The sequence below is a fragment of the Budorcas taxicolor genome, chromosome 1 (genome assembly GCF_023091745.1).
Source record: "Budorcas taxicolor isolate Tak-1 chromosome 1, Takin1.1, whole genome shotgun sequence".
Lineage (NCBI taxonomy): Eukaryota > Metazoa > Chordata > Mammalia > Artiodactyla > Bovidae > Budorcas > Budorcas taxicolor.
In genome coordinates this window covers 31599998-31620905 of record NC_068910.1, presented here as the reverse complement: position 1 = coordinate 31620905, position 20908 = coordinate 31599998, and the positions used below count along the sequence as shown (strand labels likewise).

At 37.3% G+C, this 20908-nt stretch overlaps 1 protein-coding gene across 1 annotated transcript in view; it reads left to right on the top strand.

Annotated features, from left to right (window-relative positions):
• Positions 1 to 20908, top strand: part of SHQ1 (SHQ1, H/ACA ribonucleoprotein assembly factor) — a 100882-nt gene that overhangs the window by 34169 nt on the left and 45805 nt on the right. The window contains exons 7-9 of the mRNA XM_052641571.1: positions 1502 to 1656; positions 4015 to 4068; positions 6493 to 6616. Of these exons, the coding sequence (XP_052497531.1) occupies positions 1502 to 1656; positions 4015 to 4068; positions 6493 to 6616 (333 nt within the window). The remainder of the gene's footprint in view (positions 1 to 1501; positions 1657 to 4014; positions 4069 to 6492; positions 6617 to 20908) is intronic.

Here is a 20908-nt window from a genome sequence, read left to right as displayed (position 1 = left end):
TACAGCTGTATTCCTTTCTGAAGCTCAGAGTTCTTTTCTAAGCTCACATGATGGTTGGAAGAACTTGATTCCTGCGACTATAGAACTGAGACCCCCATGTTCTTGCTGGCTTTCAGCCAGGGCATCACTCTCAGATATTAGAGGATCCCACAGGTCCGTGCCACGTGGCCCCCTCATGACATGACGTCTTATTTCTTCACGATTGGCGATTGGCGGGAGAGTCTCTGCCAATATCAGAACATAGTCATAATAATCGTAGCAGTAACTGTCCTATTGCTGTTGCCATATTCTTTTGAATAGAAGCAAGTCACAGTTCCTGCCCACACTCAAGTGATGTCTTATTGGGGGTCATTTTAGAATTTTTCTTACCACAGTCCTTTCATATCCATTAAACTGAAAATGGTTTTTGAAAAAGCATTTATGGCTGGGCACAAGCAAGAGATATGCTTAAGGAAGGGAACTTCTGTCCATGACCATTACAAAGGAGAGATGTAGCCCTTAAATAAAGTATCTCTTAAAAAGAGATGAATTTTTTGACCCAGTAAGTCTACTGTTGGGGATCTGTTTTATGGAAATAAGGCCTCCAGTATCCAGTGACATATGATATGACATTTACTGCAGCAGACGCAGAGTGAATGCCCATCAGTAGGGGGAGTGGTTGGACAGAGCATACTACACCATGGAATATTCTACTCCTTCACAAAATTAGCTAAGTACCAAGTGACTTGGGGAGATTTCCTGGAGGTGTCATTGAGTTAGAATGGCTAGATGGAAAAAAATAATCTGATTCTCTCGGGAGGAAAATGTATCAACTCCCTTGTATGCATGTTTGTGTGTCCTTATGGTTGTAAAGAAAAATATGAAGTGATATATACTAGATTTTTTTTAACATGGAAAAAGTTATTGATGAGGATAAAGGGTGCCAAGCAGAAGAAGAAAAGGAAACATCCTCTTCAACCAGTCTAGTATGTGTGGTATAATCATATTTGCATATTTATGTAAAACTTTGTATAAATGATATTTGAAAAATACTATATGCCCTTAAAATTGACTAATACATGGGAATACTTCCATTTCTTTGTATAGAACTTTCAAAGTGAATAATATTTACAGAGTGTTTCACATGTTTTCTGTTATCAAAACATAATTATCTTATTTTTAAAGTCAATAACTCTGTCATTTAACTGTCTTGAGTACAGAACTGTGTAGCAAAAAAAACAAACAAAAAAAAAGCAGAGCCAGTGTGTGGGAGGGGTCTGGAAATAAGAAATAGATATTGTTTAGACATTTTTTTCTTTCTTTTTTTTTTAGCCCTACTAGAATTTGAACAAATACATAGCTGTTAAAAAAATTGTGAAGTCTAATTAAAAAGTTGTTTCCATGTCCAGAGTATAATTTTTCGGTTTCTATAATTAAAGTTCTAATTTTGACAAATCTGTCTGCAGTGGGGGTTTTACCAAACAGAATGGAACATCTAAGTTTTAAATGCATTTTCTTCTAGTGTCTTTTTCTGAAGAAGAGAAATATCAGCTGCGAAAATTTGTTAATAAATCTTACCTGCTGGACAAGAGAGCCCATCGTCAGGTGTACTACAGTTTGATTGATATCCTTCTGGCATATTGCTATGAGACCCGTGTCACCGAAGGAGAGAGGAATGTAAGTGCATGTGTGTCTGTGAACGTTGGCATAGACTGTTGTACAGAGTAAACTGTATTAAGGTCATGAGTGAGACCAGTCGTGTTTATTTAGGGACACTCCGAACTGAGGTGCACAGGAGTGTTGGTGATGGGTGCCAGCATGAAAGCATAATGCTTTTTAAAGATTTATTCCTTTATTTATTTTTGATTGTGCTGGGTCTTCATTGCTGCGCAAGCTTTTCTCTAGTTGTGGCAAGAAGGGGCTACGCTCTAGTTGAGGTATGCAGCCTTTTCATTGGAGTGACCTCTTGTTTCAAAACACGGGTTCCAAGGTGCATGGGCTCAGTAGTTGCGCCGTGTGGGCTCTAGAGCACAGGCTCAGTAGTTGTGGCACATGGGCTGACTTGCTCAAGGCATGTGGGATCTTCCCAGACCAGGGATCAAACCTATGTCCCCTCCATTGGCAGGCGGATTCTTACGCGCTGAGCCACCATGGAAGCCCCAGCATAATGCTTTTATTTGGTCTTTTTTTTCTTCTCTCTTGGCATTAGTTTCACTCAGTAGCAGAGTGGGGAAGTAAAGCTGAAGGTAGGGAAGAAGGATATCCTAGGCTCTCATCTCTTTTAGGAGATGAAGTGACCAAATGAGACAGCTGTTGCCACATGGCACCTGACATTGGAAAGTCGTAAACTTTACCATTTTTAGTCTTTCTCTGAGCTGTCTATTAACAGATGTAAGGTATAGTATTTTGTACAAAAAGGAATGTGAGCATTTATCTGCAGGTGTCCCTCAATTTAAATAGTATTTGTACTTCTGAAAAATTGTATGTAAATCACATTTTAAAAACCTGAATTTTATCTTTTTGCTATTCAGTGAAATCCTATTGCAAAAGTAAATCTTTTTGTAAAGTAAGGATGATCTTACTTTTTAAAATGATCTTTTAAAAAAATATATACAATTATATTGTATCTCTTCTTATACCACATTCAATTCTGTAAATAAAGAGCTGAATTTCTTTCTCACCTATATCACTGATCGTATATATATGTTTTTTAAAAAGGCTGGAAAGCCAGAAAAAAAATCTTTCCAGTTAATGTGTCCCTGTATCTATTGATAATAATTTTTGCTCAAGGGGTAATATTTGAGGTGTGCATATGCTTCCCTGTTTTTTATTAAATTAAAAAAATTCTTTAAATTGGCATAAAGTTGATTTACAATATTTCAGGTTTACAATGTAGTGATTCAGTATTTTTATATATTTTACTCCTTTCAAAGTTATTATAAAATATTGGCTATATTTCCTTGTGCTGTACACTGTATTCTTGTATCTTAATTATTTTGTACATAGTAGTTTATCTCCTACCCCTATCATATCCCTCCCCCCTCCTTCTTTTTAAATTACACAAATAATTCATATTATTGTAAAGGAATATACAGGAAGAAAATAATTAAAATTTCCTGTCATCTCAGCTATCAAAGGTAGCCATTGTTACAAGGAAATGTTTCTCTTTTTGGCTTCTTTCATTGCACACATGTATTTATATTGGGTTGTAATGTATGTACTATTATTTAACCTGCTTTTCTCACCAACTTAACATCATAGCATTAGCATAATATTGGGATAAGGATTTGATATATGTCGTTTTTTTGCTGTTGGGATTCTGAAAATTTCAAAGGTGACTTTTAAGATTTGTATTTGACTCCAAAATGAGTATTAATTAGTGTATTAAGTGCATACTATAACTGAAAATGGATTTTGTTCCACTAATCTTTTTAGAATACCATAGTCAGAGAAAATGTTTTCTTTGACAGAAAAAATAGCTCCATATTGCTTGAGAAGATGAGTGAGAGTGTTTAGTTATGCTCATAAAATTTTGCATTTTTCATTCTTAGATTCACATATTTGAAATCACGAAGTCTTGTAACTTCAAGGTCTTCTCTAGAATGTACTTATTCTTGCAGACCTTCTCTGAAAAGCTAGCTTCTTCAGCAGCTTTTTAAATGGCACAGAGAGTACTTCAACATTATCTTTGAGTCTTTTGGTAGATTATTTATGAAATATTTGGGAGGTAAGTAACCCAGTTGAGAAGGACAGAAATTGAGCATGCATTGCTTTTCTTTAGTTTCAAAGCCCTTGCTTATGTGCTCTTGTGTTCTGGTACTCTTATCAGTGCAAAAGCTTTACTTTATAAAATTCTGAAGAAAGTGGAGACTTGGCCTTTGATCACCTTGACATCAGTACAGCCATAGACACTTCTTAGGTTTTACACATGTCAATACTATTCATATACTAGTTGAATAAGTGGATATAATTGTTTTCTTTCTAAATGACTTTACCTCTCATATGACACTATCCTTTTCTTCATAACAAATAAAGGTTGAATCTGCATGGAATATCAGAAAATTGAGTCCAACACTGTGCTGGTTTGAGGTACGATTTTCAGTTGCAGTTGTTTAGATTTTGTTTCTTCAGAGTTATATTTTGTTGTTATTAGTTCATTTGTGGTAATTTAAGCAATTCTTTGACTTTTTTTGCAAATTAATTAATTAATTTTAATTGGAGGCTAATTACTTTACAATATTGTAGCGGTTTTTGCCATACATTGACATTAATCAGCCACGGGTGTACATTTGTCCCCCATCCTGAACCTCCCTCCTCATCCCATCCCTCAGGGCCATCCCAGTGGACCGGCCCTGAGCGCCCCCTCTCATGCATCGAACCTGGACTGAAAAGTGGTAACTTTATTGTACTAGTTTTTTTTCCCCATATTTTTAAATAAAATTCTGGTTTTATCTGTTACTCTTACTCTAATCATAGTACATAAATAAGGCCAGGTGTAGGGTATCTTCGAAGTTTGAAGGAGTGATGGGGACATTGTTGTGGGAAGATGCTGGGTCAAGTTTGAGGCCTGTATATAAATTGGCATATATTGGGGCTCAGAGCTCAAAGACAGGCAGCAAACTTAGGTGATAATACTGTTAACTGTCACTTACCACCAGAGACTGTGCTAAGCCTTATATATATATTACTTCACCTATTCCTTGCAGTAAGTCTGTGAGATAAGTATTACTGGTGTTTTACAGATGAAGAAATATATGTCATATAGCTTAAATAGTTTATCCTAGGTTCTACAATTAGTATGTTTAGATCTCATAACTCTTCTAATATAGTCATGATTGTTTTTGTGTCTGTTTTCTAAAAAGCACTTGTGCGTATTTCACCAAAAATGGCAAAGGATAGTGTCTTTAAATTTACTGGTTTCAAACATGCTGTTGTCCATCAAAACAGAAGCTTTAAAAAAGTGTTTATTTAAAACAATTGATAACTGCATCGTCTATTAAGGCAACTAGTTTTGTTTCTGTTTTTTTTTTTTTCTTCCCCAGTTTAAATCCTAAATAGTGTACATTTTCCGTTGGAAAATCAAAGTTGTTTCATGGCATCACTTTGTTCAAATAATAGATAAGGCCTATATGTAAGTTGGCATATATTGGCATACATCTTCCCATAACAGACATTGTCCCCAAACTTCCAAAATACCCTACATCTGTTCAAATAATAGCTAAGATAAAAACAGGGACTGAAACACTTCGCTTTAGCAGAGAATCTTGCTACTCCAAGAATGTCCATGAACCAACTGCCTGACCAGTATCCTCTGCTGGGAGCTTGTTGAAAAGACAGAATCCCAGAGCAGACCCTCTGAGTTAGACTCTGTAGCAAGATCTCCAGGAATTCATATGCATATTTAAGATGGAAAAGTGCTTTTCTCTGGACTCCTCTTGGGTTCTGTGTATTTCCACAATCAGCATGTAATGGATAAATTGGCTTTTGTAATACTCACAGTAATTATTCCAATATTGAAAAGAAAGTAGTTGGTGACTAGATCATTTCATAGTTTAGTTATTAAAATCTGCATGAAAAAATTCATCTATTTATGATTTTATTTTGACATTTTTTATTGTTTTTTAAATAACTTACTATTGCCATACATGTAACCAGCTCTGTCAAACTTTTATAACTATTTAGTTTTCACCAGAAGTTTTTAGAAGTTCACCATTGTTTTTATATTATATCAACTATTCTTTGTTGAGTACTTAGTATTCTTAATCAGATCACTCATTTATTAAAGGTGAATATACACGGAAATGTTGTATACTCCTTTAATTTTATATGTTAAGTTTTATTTGCAGGTTAACATTTTTATACATTTTAAATCAAAACCCAATTAAAAAATAATTTTGTAGAAAATGTGTTTTCAGTAAGTTTTGCATTGCTGCTGGCACCAGTTTGATACCGTTCAAGATAAAGCCTTTTTACAGAAATGGGTAGTTTTCTCTTTGATAAGTGAAAGTAAATTACTGAAGTAAATGCCATGTATTACTCATGCCCAAAGCAGAAAAACAAAGAGAGAGAGGAAAGAGGGGAACTGTGAACACATTGCACTAAAGAGTTCTGTATTTTTCATCTGTATTATCTCGAATAGTCCTAAAGGACAAAAACATGAAGCTTGCATCATTTAGAAATGCATTCTATGTGCGTCTGTGTTTTGTTAGTACCATGTGTTTTACATTCATAGTGGTAATTCTTAAAAGACTTTAAAAACTTTCCTGCTATGAATGTGGTTTTTAAGGAGCACTTGTGATATGTTGATAAAGTATGAGGAATTACAAAGACCGAGATAAAAATTTTATTGTAAGTTTACAGAAAGAGTCTCACTGCATGGCACTGTATTTATCTTCCACTTGGCTTCATGTTGACTCAGACTTGGTTTTTAATTGAGAATAGTTTTACATTTTGTTATGTGCTTTTGTTTTGTGTAATATGGAAATGATTATTCATGTAAATAATACTTCACAGACTTGGACTAATGTTCATGAAATCCTGGTGTCTTTTGGAAGAAGAGTTTTGTGTTATCCACTGTACCGCCATTTTAAGCTGGTGATGAAAGCCTACAGAGACACTATAAAGATATTGCAGCTAGGTAAGATGTTATTATGCTTGCAAATTTGAGAGTGTAAAGTTAAATGTTTTTAGTCTGTGAGGATGTAGTCATTGATTTTTGCTTTTCTTCCTTTACAAAAATAAGTAATGAAAATCATCCAATCCAAACACTCTTCCTCTCAGGTATTATATAAAGTAATTGTCTCTCTATATAGGTATATAATCATACAGACAGGTATGGTGCTCTTTTCAGAGAGGAGTGGGGAGGGTAAATACAGACAGTGTTCCAAAACATCTTGTATTTAGTAGATTGTATCATTCAGTATTTCTGTATCATACAGATGCCTGTAATTTTCTAGGCATTATTTTAGGGTTGTGAGTAAAATAATAAATAAGTTCCCTGCTCATGTGAAGTTTACAGTTTTGCCAAGGTGACTGATGGTAAATAAGTAAGCAATTCCAGCGCTGAGTGAAAAGTTCTCTGTTGGAGGCAGGACAGTCCTAGGAGGGGCACAGAACCTGGATTTGGCAGATCAGGAAAGGTTTTCCAGAGAAAGTTCAGCTACTCTGGTTACTTGATTATTGCTAAATGAAACCCCAAAAGACAAATGTTTGCTATTTTTAAGGATGTGGAAAATTCTAAGCTCTGAAACAAATTCTGAAGTGCCTATAACAGCATCACTGGATAAGTATATAATTTCCAAGGTAATTACTTTTTTAAGGGGACAACATCCATTTGTATGTATTAGTTCTGGCACATTTTTATTAAAACTCGCTTGGTATACTTTATGGTCATTTCTTATAATTTTTTTTAGGGAATCTCATCATTTCTTTGTCTTTAGATAACAGTGCTTCTGGAGGTTTAGTTTTCAGACTTGAGGTTAAGGAGGAGAAAGAAGAAGTTGTGTTCTTTTATATCATTAGGCTTAATGGGAATAATCACATCTGTAATGTTCTCTCCCTTCTAGGATTTATCTCGGTTTTTCTTTGACTTCTGTGTGACCCATAGTTTTCCCGCCCTGGGGGGAAAAGTCATGTTTGAAGTAGATTCTTTTAAAATAGATAATAATCGTAAAAATGAATCATAGTTAAATGACAGATCTCTTTTAGTTCATCCTATTGGTTTAGGCTAGCAGTATTTTATTTTAAAGGATTGTTGATTATAGAACAGAAGAGCTATTGCCTTTGAGGAATCTGTCTTCTTTAACAAGGGGAAACACACTGCTTTTTTTTTTTTTTTGGGTATTCTTTCTTTTTACCTTCTAAGATACTTTTTTAAAGATATTTTTGGTGTGGACCGTTTGTAAAGTCTTTGTGAAAATTGTTACAATATTGCTTTTGTTTTATGTTTTGGTCTTTTGGCCCTGAGGCATGTGGGATCCTAGCTCCCTGACCAGGGATCAAATCCATACTCCCTTCATTGGAAGGCGAGTGTTAACCACTGGACCTCCAGGCAAGTCCCCAAGATATTTTTTTTGAACTGCAAAAATTATCTTGAGAAGTCAATCTACTGTAAATGACTGATTGTTGAATTTGAGTACATGTCACAGTTAATTTCTTGTTTAAGTCATGCTAGATTATCTACACATTATTCATAGATTTAAACAGTGCGAATGCAGTTGTGATTTTCTTGTTATATCATGGCTTTGAGATGGAAGACTTGCAAAACCCCCATGTGCGTGTGCACATGCACGGATGAGCATGCATGAGCATGCACGCGCAGACACACACACACACACACACACCCTCTTGCTATTGTATTCTGCTAAATAATCTAGTTCTCCGGGTTTTTATTTGAAAAGTAATCAGTTGTGTGATTCATAACCAAAAAGAAATTTGATTGCCTTGACTTACACTGTAGTCAGTTCCTCAGTTTTAGTAGGTTGGAATTGAACATTTAGACTTAAGTTTAGACTATAAGTTCCTATTATAGATAATAGATTATTATCTATCTACAAGAAAAAGGCTTATCAGCTGTGTTGTGATAGCAACAGAAGACCCGAGGTAGCCTGCCGAAAATGAATCCCAACCCTGTATGATCCATGCATAGTGTGTTCTGTGGCTTGTTTGGGTTGTGGCCAGTTAGTGCTGAAACAGAGAGCTAGGTTGTCTAGAGTTCATGCCCTAAACCATGGGGATGGCAAGCTCTGGACGAGGGTTGACACCTTTGTTCATACAGGTAGGTGACACCAGGATGCCATTAATACCATTGAGAAGTCTCAGTTGTTCAGACACCTTATAGTTTAAGTGCAGGTATCGCTGGTTTGGCATTTAACGTTTTCCAAGAATGAATTCATGCCTACTTATAATCAAGAAAGCCATCACACTTTTATTCTGAAGGTCAGTGTTGTGCTTTCATAGTTGAAAGTAATAAATAACTCTTTCCCCAGAAGAAATGCAAATCTTATGTGAAGGCTGGTATCAGAATCTACAGACTGACTGAGAGCTAAGTTTTTAAAGAGCCATGAATTTGCTTTACCTGACTTCACACAGAATTCTTTTCTGGGCCTTTGGCTGTTTTCAATTTTACATTCTCTCTGCTATACCTTCCCCACCCCTGGAAGACTCACTGTTGCTGTACGTATAACTCAAATTCTTGTAAGAGAAGAAAACCTACTTTGTCCTTTCAAGTGTTATTTTAGTGCTCAACGTCGGGCCTTGCATGTGGAATTCCTCTGTCTGAATCTATAATCTTGGGGCACATGATCATCCCATGTTTTCCCCCTCTGTTCCTGTATCTTTAGCAATTTTTACTTCTTCCTCCATTCTTTTGAGAAGAGTAGGAAGAATCCTTCATGGAAGTTTCACTTAGCTGCCATTATTCACTGAAAATCAATGATAAAAAGGAATTAAAAGAGAGTGATTTTCTAGTATGTCTTAAGAAATTTTATTGTTTTTATAAATGACCTAGTTGAGTACTTGATTATATACATTGTTTATACAACTTACTGTTTATTCTACTATCTGTGTTTCATTCATCTTTCTAAAGGCATTCTTTATTCTTCTTCCACATTCTTATATGGTTATTGAGCATATAATGTAACTGTTAGATTGAAAGGGCTAAACATCAAGGGGTAAAAGGGAAAAAACTTAATTTTTTCTCCCTGTTCCCACTTCAAGCCCTTTCTGTGAAGTGTTTCTTTTATTGCTTATGGATGGAATATATATCCTATAAATATCACATCACACACATATATCCTATATGATAAATATTCTATAACTTTTTATATTGCTTTAGATTATAAGAGAAGTCTCATTTCAGTACTTAATATGTTCCCTTTGAACTTGATTAAAAATATAAATCTTGCCTTCCCCGGCTTGGGCCTGCCTCAGGTTGGGAAGCCAGAAGTGGGGAGGGGCCCCTTCCCCTGCTGTGGGAGCCTTGCTTGCTTCCAGAGCTACTCTCTACTCAGCCACAGGCTGCTCCTTCCTGCTTCTCCATGGGGGCCTTTTATCAGTTTTGGGTCAGACAATAGTCTTTGTGCCCCACAATTTCCAGGACAGGTATCTTATGCTCTCCAAGGTGCCCCCTTAGAAATCCCCTTTCAGGAGAACACCTTTTTCCCTTCCTCATGAATAATGGTAGAAATCCCATAGCACCCCAACCGTCTTATCCGAAGAGATTTTCTGGACCATGATACCCTTAAATTCCTGGAGGTGAATATTGGTCCAGAGGTGACATACCAAGTTTTTGGCTAGTGTCTTACGAGTTGAGCACAGAGGGTTAAGCATCCCTTCTTAAAATATGAAATACTTGATATCTATTTTGTCCTTTGTGAGCCACACTGGAAATGAGTCACAGAGAGTCCTGTCTTAATGTGCTAGCACAGTAATCGTTCTAGCCACAGCACCTTGGTGACTCCTTTCTGTGTGCCAGCGGCTCAGTTCCTCATTACATCCACACTGTCTTCCTGAGAAGTTGGGTGTCAGTCTCCATCTCACGGATAGAAGACAGTCTCAGGGAAGTTCAGTTCAGTTTCCCAGGCTCACTCAGCTAGGAGTTGGTGGAGCCTGGATTGGATGCTGGGTCTGCCTGACCCTTAAGTCTGTGCCCTTTGAAGTGTTGAAATAGTTAAAGTAAAGGAAATTCTATGAAACTGGGATTGACTTTACAATAATCCACAGTGGGTTGGCGGAAAGTGGGAGGGTATGGAGGAGACAAGTCTGGCCATGAGTTGGTCCTTGCTGAAGCTGGGTAATGAGTACTTGGGGTTCTCCACCCTGTTTTTTCTCTTTGTACATGTTGTGATCTTCCTTTATAAAAAGTTATTTTTTAAAAAGAATCTGGAGTTTTAACCCCTATATATCTGTGTTTTCAATTTAAATTTATTCACCATTTTTTAGAAAACATAGTACTTTGTTCAGACCATTATATAAAATTTTTGGCTAGTAAAAATGCATGTTTGAAGTTATTATTTCAGGTTCTGTTTTGTTTTTAGGTCTAACAAGAAACCTACCCTTCTGTGAACATTTGAGATCTGATGTCTGGTAGTTCTGTGGGCAGACTATAACCTAAGAAATAGCCTTCTGGCGATTAGTTATTGTTACCAAGTAAAAGCGGGCATTATTTCATGTAATTAATAGCCCTTACATATTAGTCTTACTGGGCTAATCATTTTTTCAGAAATGACTGAAATGACAGCTTTACTAACCTCTTCTGTGAATAGATATAATAGCACAATCCATGTGAAAGAAAAGAGCCATAGTAAATGGCTTAGGGCTGATCTTTTCCTTTAAGACAAATGGTTGTTAAGAAACAGAACTATGGCAAGTATATTATGTGAGCTCTGAGACCTCATGCAACCTGGAAGATGAGTTTGTTTTTAGCATTTCATTTCTCTTTAGTCCAGTATCCAAATGCTTCTTTTTTAAAATAATTAATTAATTAATTAGATTGTGCAGCATTGTAGCATGTGGGATCTTGTTCCCCAAGCAGGACTTGAACCCAGGTCCCCTGCATTGGGAGCTCGAGGTCTTAGCCACTGGGCTACCAGAGAGATCCCAGCTTCTTTTTATTGAATTTTAAAAATTATCCTAACTTGAAAACTAGAAGATGAAATCACTAGTTTTCAATGTTTATACAGTTATCTGTACTTAATTTTTGTGGCTTCTCAATTATGGACATTTAAAAGAACTATTAGACCTTTTAATTGTTCTTTCTTATGGGCCTTATATGAAATGATTTTGAGGGTTATTCAACAAGTATTTGTTGAGCACTTGCTATGCGAAGATGCTGAGCTGGTCTGGAGATCTTGGAGTAAGCAGGTGGGACATGACTTGCACTGGGAGAACTTAAAATTCTATTGGGGTCCTAGAATAACACAGCTATCAGGTTTTAAAAAAATTACATTTTGTAATAAGTAGTTCAAAGGAGAAATACAGTGGATGATAATATAAAGCCAGGAAAACTGGCTGAGCTTTAAGTCACGTATAACATGTCATTTCCTGCAGAAGAGCTTCTGCCTTGTTTGACTTCTGATTCTCGGCTCCTCCTCAGTTTCCTGTTGCTCTAAAGTACTTGTTCATTGGTTAGTGTGTTCATCTGTTAACTTCTTCATTCAGTAGGTATTTTGTCAGTACCTACTATAAAGCTATTTATTATGTACAAAGTGCCCATATGAAGCACAGCAGAAAGCTGAATTAGGTTCACGGACTGTATTTGGGGAACATCTGCATGAATAAGGGAGCTGAGATGTCCATCACAAACATTAAAGACAGAGTAGACAGTGGTAAGCACCTTACAGGAAATGCTGACTGAGTGGTTTCAAAACAGGGAGAGGTGATGTTTCGTTAGGGATCAGAGAAAGCTTCATTCAGGACTAGAGATTTGAATTGGGACTTGAAGGACCGGTAGTATTGCATAGCAGGGTGGAGGGAAGTATTCTAAATATTGTGAGTGAGGGGCATGAGACAGTTTATAGATGAGCATCCGTTTCATCAGTGCAACTTGGGAATTGATAGGCTCTCTGACCCTGTGATTTGCCCTTGTTCCATTGCTAAGTCGTGTCCGACTGTTTGCAACCCCATGGAGTTTAGCACACCAGGTTTCTCTGTTCTTCACTATTACCCTACAGCCTCGAAAACTAGTTGACAGTTTTGCTTGAGTCAACTGGTCTTCAGAATTGATTTCTCTGCTTCCCTAATATGATCACTTAATCTCCTGCTCTCTAGTCAGGAGACGATATTTCTTTCTGTTTCTCTCTTCATTCTAAATTGTTCTTGAACTTTTCCTTTCTTAGTCAATTCCCTGTCACTGTTAAAACATTTTGAAGACTGGAACAACTGTAGCGCTTTCAGTCAATTTCAATAGCATGGAATTCAGACCAGATATTTGAAGCTGTGTTGGTATCTGCTTTTGCTGACTGCTGCCTTACATGCCAACCAGCCTAAGAAAGGAGGGACTCTGGAGCCCTGGAGAGTGTGACCTGCAGCTGGAATGCGCGAAGGAGAGTGTAGGATTCCCCTGGGAAGTCCCCGTGTGCCGATCTTCTGCCTTGCTCTTCTGGGATTCTTCGACAAGGCAGAGCAAACTTCTTTTACTTCCATCGCTTCCTCAGAGCCTAAATCTGTGTTCCCAATCTTAAATTGGCACATTCTTACTGCCTATCTATATTATTTATCCTCACAGCATTTTGGGGTTTATACATATACTTTTTTTTTTTTATACATATACTTTTGTATGGAAGGGTATTGTATATGAGCATGAACATTAAAGGGAAGAAAATAAAATTCTGATCAACTCCACAGATATATATTTCCTCTAAGTATCTTATTAATCATTAAATATTGTTAATCACTGAAATTTTTTTAGATTGCTTGCCTGGAAATTGCTAGATTACATTTGTATAAAGCATTCTTTGTTCTCTTAAAATATTCTCTGCTAAGTCGCTTCAGTCGTGTCCGACTCTGTGTGACCCCATAGATGGCAGCCCACCAGGCTCCTCTGTCCCTGGGATTCTCCAGGCAAGAATACTGGAGTGGGTTGCCATTTCCTAATCCAAGAATATTCTTTAGGGGGCAGCATTTCCTGTATGGTTTACAAATAATAAATTGCTTTTAATTGCCATAACTGATTAAGATCTTATGGTTATTCTGCTCCCCCCAAGAAATCACTTAAAGTATCTTATGGGTGGGTAATAGCTCAAGATACACTGCTGATCTTTTACGTATTTAAATTTAAATCTACATGGTATTTACATTTAAATCTACATGGTATTTCCTATACTATTTATATAAGATTTTTTGTTAATTTCTACAGTTTCTGATCTGAGCAATGGAAAAGAACCCCAGGAGGTTAGTTACATGGTTTGATGTTATGGCTTAAAAAAATTCTATGTTTAGTGCCTCTTTAATAAATCTAAAGTCAATTTTGAGATTTTTTTTTTAATCTGAATTTTTAAGGAAGTAACTATAAACTTACTTTCTTTAAGAGGATAAAGGTAGAAAAATGTATATATTTAAGACAAATTTGGGAGAACAAAAAGAAAATATTTTATTTACCCTGAAGAGTGAAAGTCCTGTGGCATGGTAATATTGAGACCTAGATGAAGTATTTGCTGTGCTGTGATTAGTCATTCAGTTTTGTCTGACACTTTGTGACCTCATGGACTGTAGTCCCCCAGGCTCCTCTGTCCATCGGATTCTCTAGGAGAAAATACTGGAGTGGGTTGCCATGTCCTCCTCCAGGGTATCTTCCCAACTCAGGCATCAAACCCAGGTCTCCCTCATTGCAGGCGGATTCTTTACTGTCTGAGCCACCAGGGAAGCCCAGATGAAGTATACTGAATAATACTTGTATGTTATCTGGAAATCATGGAAGAATTATATTTTTGCAATTAGGATTCCTTTAAATAGAAATTAATACTGAAAAATAACAAGCAAGCAGATATTTATTCAACAGACACAAATCAAGTCCCTTCTCTGTGCAAGACATTAAAAGAGAATCAGGAAAGAATTATGAGGATATATATGACTTGGCTTTGGCTCTTGAGTTTATTGTGTAACAGGAATGATAAGACAAAAATACAAAATATAAGTATTTACAATATACAAAGGAGAAATAGTCCCTTAAGATAATATCTTAACATCTTCAAATGTTGAAAAAATTCAAAACAAAAATAGCATTTCATGACACACGTAAATTATATGAACTTCAAATTTTAGTGCCCATAAATGAAGCTTTATTGGAACACAGTCGTCCTCATTCACTGGGGTGTTGTTTATGGCTGCTTTTGTGATATAATGGCAGAGTTGAGTAGCTGCAACAGATCATGTGGCCTGCAAAGCAAAATATTTACTCTCTGGCTCTTTAGAGAAAAAATTTGCCTCCCCTTGCTATAAGTACATATGAAGTTGACCCTTGAACAAACTTGACTTTGAACGTGGGCAGGTCCTTTTATGGGCTTCCTTGGTGGCTCAGACAGTAAAGAATCTGTCTGCAGTGTGGAAGACCCAGGTTTGATCCCTGGGTTGGAAAGATCCCCTGAAGAAGGGAATGGCTACCCACTACAGTTTTCTTTCCTGGAGAAGTCCATGGACGGAGGAGCTTGGTGGGCTACAGTCCTTGGGGTTGCAGTCAGTCAGACGCGACTGAGCAACTGATGCTTTCAGGTCCTCTTACAGGTGAATTTTTTCTTCAGTAGAAAATACTGTAGCACCCCACTGTCCATGATTGGTTGAATCTGTGGATGGGTGAAACTGTAGATACGAAGGCCAGATTAACCCTGTCATTGTTCAAAGATCAGCTGTATTTGGGGTTGGAGGAGAGCCCTTTCCAAGTGAGCCAAGGTCTTTGGCTGCCTTCCATCCTAAATAGTGGCCAGTGTTGATGGGCATCCTGTCATGTTTCTCTCCCCCTATGGGATGAGATGGACCCATTCTTCCTGCAATGCAGGAACAGCAGGAGACACAGGTTCGATTCCTGGGTTGGGAAGATGCCCTAGAGGACAACATGGCAACCCACTCTAGTATTCTTGCTTGGAAATCTCATGGATAGAGAAGCCTGGCGGGCTATGTCCATGGGGTCTCAAAGAGTCAGACACGACTGAAGCGACTTAGCAAGCTCATGTTCAGCTGCAGCGACGCCTTGTACCAGGTGTCTGTTCTTTCCATCACACTTTAGGTTCAGTCTCATCCCATTGTAGGTTCCAAGATGAGGTGTAGGGAGGAGGTAGAGGTCCTGTATTCTCTAAATGACTATGACCAGAAACCTTAGAACATCCAAACACAACAAAACCCAGATGCCTTACCTCTCTTTCTGCTTAATTTTCTAATGTCACCAAAAGGGACTTGTAAATCTGGTCAGACCGGGTTTGTTCTTCCCATTTACACGCCATTTGAGAAATCCGGTTGTCTTTCTTCCTGTATGTTTCTTCTCTCTGACTGCATGTCCAGTCCCAGTTTTCCCAATTTGAAACTAAGCTAATTACAAAAAAAAAAGTCAGAGCTTTTCATACTAATATCTACTGGGAAAAATGAAGTATAATATTAATTAAAGCAGCAATACAAAGAGTTTATTTTAAATTGAGCTACCAGGCATTGAGATCCATGCCATATTCATGACAGAATAGTTGAAATGCAATTTTATCTGCATAATTAAGAAGTTTTAGATGCTTATGGATTTTTTAAAAAATTCAGATCTAGATCGCAGCTGTTCTAAGAGATTTTTTTCCAAGCATGTTCAGCTTCTTGACCTGTCTACTTTTATACTTACTGTGTGAATTTTTTTTTTTTAATGTTTTACCTTGAACTTGGATGCCTCACTCTTAACTGTCTAAAGAAATGGAAATTAGTCATGCTGCCATTATGTAATTTTGATGACATCCGGCCATGTATTTCTACACTGACACAACTGTTGGCTTTGACAGGTGACTTAAAGAGGAGGATAGAGTGAATGTCAAGGCTGTCCTTTCAAACCAGTGAATCTAGCAGAGATTGTTAGAGCAGAAAAGGCAAAAAGCAGCCTTGGGTTAAATTCATTATTTGAACTTCAGATGGTGTGGTGGTACCAGAAAGTTGGCACAGCTACATCCTTTTCTTGTTGGGAATAGAAATAAAAAGGGAAGGTAAACATGTTGTGTACCACACATCTGTCAGGACACCTTGACTTTTGGGTACAGATCACAAAGGTGTTATAATTAGTACAAGTTAACTGAGCAATCTGACCAAGTGGTTTTAAACTTAAATTTTGTGTACTCTGGGTTACATTAGCAAGCTGCCTTTACTGAACAGGATCCTACCATTTGCCAGACATTGTTTTAGACCCTGGAAGACAAATGAAAAGCTGTGTTCTTTGCCATCAAGAGGTTTGCCACAGAAGGTGATAAATAGTGACACTATGTATTATGTAGTGGCTGGGACGCAGACATATCTATATTCATCGTGGCTGTTGTTTCCTAGCTGTGTTCTTGGCTAACACCTTCAGCTGAGCCTCAGTTTCCTCTTTTATGAAATGAGCAAGAAAGCACCAAACTAGTAGGGTTAAATGATGCGGTATATAGAGAGTACTTGGTGGGTAGCTATTAATTAACAGACAGTGTGACAGGCATTTTGAAAGAACCCAAACTAGCTTGGGTGGAGGAGGGTAGGGTTGGGCAGTTAGTTGGCAGCCAATTCCTAAGGAAGCATGGCCCATGTTGAGACTTGATGGAAAATTAGATTTGGGTTGAGGTTTGTGCTTTCTAGGCAAAGGGAACATTTACAAAGTATATGTTTGCTTTGTGCTGATTTCATTTGTGGCTATACAGATAATATGTGTAATTTTAATAACAAAAAGGCATTTAAAAATTGATTTAAGGCTGTAAATTTGTACTTGAAATAACAACTGTCATTGCTTCCAATATGTGTTTCTTTATTGCAACTCAAAAGTGTAAGAGCTTAAACGGCATCTGAAGAAATTAAAGATAAAATACTAAATAGACTGAGAAGCTTTCATAAAGTTAAACTAACTCATGTTTGTGTTGTTAGGGACTTTATGCTACTTTCTAACAGGCCTGCTATTGAAGCAAATTCCCACACTTTGATTCTCTTCATTTTGATTACTTTGATATAGTTCTTCTGTCATCCCTTTTTATGGCCCAGTGATCTCTGAAAATCAATGTTAAAGATAATTCATAAATTATCCCTCCTCATAATATGGTCTCATCAAAATCCCAGAATTCTAGCCAGGCATCTACTAAGTTACTCATTTTAAGATGATAGCCATGCTGGGTTTTATTTTGAGATGCTCTTACAAATGAAGGCCAACCAGTGCTTTCCTTCAGATGTTTTGAATCACCATTTCTTTCTCCTTTACTCTTTTTGGCTTCTTGTTATGTATGGTTCAAAACTTTAAAGGACAGAATTATACCCAGAAAACCACAGTCATATCATAGCTATAATGTACCAAGAGTTGAAAAGAAATTCTGCTCTTACTGTATAGAGTTAGCAATTTATATTATTTTTTCTATGCTGGCTTTTAGCCAGTAAAAATATCCACTATTCTTCTAATCTCCTAGAGATGGGAGCCATTTCTTAAGAGCCTTCAACCATGAGCTGGCCTGTCACTGAATGATTATCGTCAAACCTGGTCAGCTAATAGGAGGATCTCAGATAGCCAATGGATTCTAATTTAGAACAGTTCAATCTTGTCTCTGGTTTAAGATGTGTTAACCTGAGATGCCACATCTGTCCAGAACAGGAAAGCATATTGTTCTTAGTTTACATTCCCATTAAAGGAAAGCTGGAGAATGCATAGCCAGAGACTGTGTTAAATACTGTTTCCTGCCCACCTGATTGTTACCATCATGCGTTTGTTGGTGGTGGTGTTGTGTTTCTCTGTTGTCATTAGATAGTCATTTTCCCAGAAGTGAAACGTGCATGGAACTTGTCCATTTATGTGCCATATTTCTAGTTTTGAAGTCCCTTCACTGATTTAAAACTCTTAGAGAAATCTTGGTGTCAAAAGTCTTTCCTCCATGGAAAGAGTTGGCTTCACTGAGGACCAGGCGAGCATAGAGAATCCCTACTCTTCGGAGAGGTCTGTTAGTGTATTACTGCAATGAAATTAGTTACTGTGATTACTATGCAAGGTACCTGCTTTTTCGTGCTCCAGGCCAGGCAGTGAACTGGTGGAAAATGGTCACTCATCTGCAGTGCCTTGCAGCAGAAATGATTCTTTCGGATTTAGGTCTGAACAATTTTTTAGCTCCATATGTTGTATAACTAGTCCATGACTAGCTACAGCCCCACAGGAGGCAGGTACATTGAGTCCCCTTCTAGCCACTGGTCGTGTGACAGTCTGAAGATGGACCAGCTTTTTCCTTTGCTCATAGCTCTTGGATAAGTGTTTGGCAACTTGAGAGAAAGAGCAGTCAGTGTAAGAGGTGTAAAAAAGAGAAGAAAAAAAAGTACATGCTTCCCAAGCTTCTTGGCTATGATGCTGCAGTCACCTATGGTGATTTAGTAGGAATACACGGGATCAAATATGTCCTTGGAGTAACAGTATACATTGTTGGGGGCAGGATGGTTTTAATGTACTTTTGGTCTAGAGTGTCAGTTGCCAGTAGCCTAGTTGCCTTTTAGCTTATTTGTCACATAGCACACTGCAAAAATAGTTTGAATAAGACTTACAATGAAAACATAAACTTTGAAAGAATGCCTAAAACTGCCTCACATGTGATTTTCTAGAATCACCTGATCTAAATGTTGCTTGTCTATTGTTCAAAAATACAAGGTAAAGAAGACTGAAATAGGAATTAAAAAATTTTAACATTCTTCGTCAATATTTCAAAGGTTAGCTATGTAGCCAGGAATATCTGAATTTTGGTAAATTACTAAATGTTTATTGTGGAGAATTTTGAAAATAGGGGAAAGTTATTTCTGTGTCCATGGAGATGCCATGATAGACTTGAGCAGTGGGAGAAGTTCAAGTTGTCACGGTGTCCCTCAGTGGGTTCTGCTTCAAGAGAATATCCAGGGCTCTGTTGCCTTTAAGAATACTGCTGCATGTAAAATAGCAAATAATCTTAAGCTGTAAAAAAACCTCAAACTTACAAGATCAGTGAAGTTGCATCCATATATGAGGTACATCGATATATGAGGTAGTTTTTGAATGTCCTAGTAATGCCTAATGTGATTGGCCTGTGAATCTCTGTAGAATTTGCTCTTATTGCAATAAGATTATACATAGTTATGAACTATAAAATTAAAGTAAGTATGAACTATATTTAAAAAAAAATAGGGGAAAATTTAAAGAAAAATAAACAACTGTAATCCCATGTGTGAAACAATGCCCAACACACATCAGACTCCCACATATTTGTTCAGTGACTATAGAAATATGAGTGTGTTCATGCTTAAGATTTTTTCCCATGTATATTTGTCTTTTTTTAAAAAAAAAAAGAAAGAAAATAGAGATCAGAACATAAGTACAGTGTAACTTCACTTTAAATTTTAAAAGTTAATTTCTTTGGTCATTGCTATCATTATTGTTATTATTTTGTGATAACTGGAAGATTTGAACTTGCCTGTGGCCCCTAGCAAGGGGCAGCCTCACTTTAGGCATGTCTGTTAAATGAAACTAGGAAATTTCTTAAAAACAAATTATTTAATTTGCTTTATTCAGTGATTCGTGAATCAGCATCCCATCTAGTAAGTGGAAGAGAGCTCCTATAATTTCATTAGGTAATGGTTTCAATGAATTCCCATTAAACATGTGACCTTAATTCCACACTCTTTTTCAGAAAAATCTCTGGTGTGTAGGGTCTTTTATCACTACTGCCCACAGTTACCTTTAGGTCTTGTCCCCACAGTCCTGCCTGATCACCTTCATATTCTCTTCCTTGTCACAGTCTCACTTCTGCCAAACTCATCTGTTTACTCCCCCTGTTTCCTTACTAGAACTATCGCTCCATCTAAATGGTCTCTTTCTTTGTTCCCTGAACCCACCCCATTTTAAGTCTCTGCTCCTTTATATGCCACCCTGCAAGCTGGCATACCTACCCCTTTTCTTCACTCACTGAATTATTTTCTATGAGAAAGAAGAAAGTGTTAGTTGCTCAGTTGTGTCTGACTGCGATCCTGTGGACTGTAGCCCGTCAGGCTCCTCTGTCCATGGAATTCTCCAGGCAAGAATACTGGAGTGGGTTACCATTCCCTTCTCCAGGGGATCTTCCTGTCCCAGGGATTAAACCTGGGTCTCCTGCGCTGCAGGCAGATTCTTTACCATCTGAGGCAACCTAGCTCCAAAGCCTGCATTTTCTATTAATTCTCTTGTATTACTAGGGCATGTCGTATTGAGAGGCAGTATTCTGGGGCATCATGCCGTAGAGGAGCTTATGTAAGCTTCAAGTGA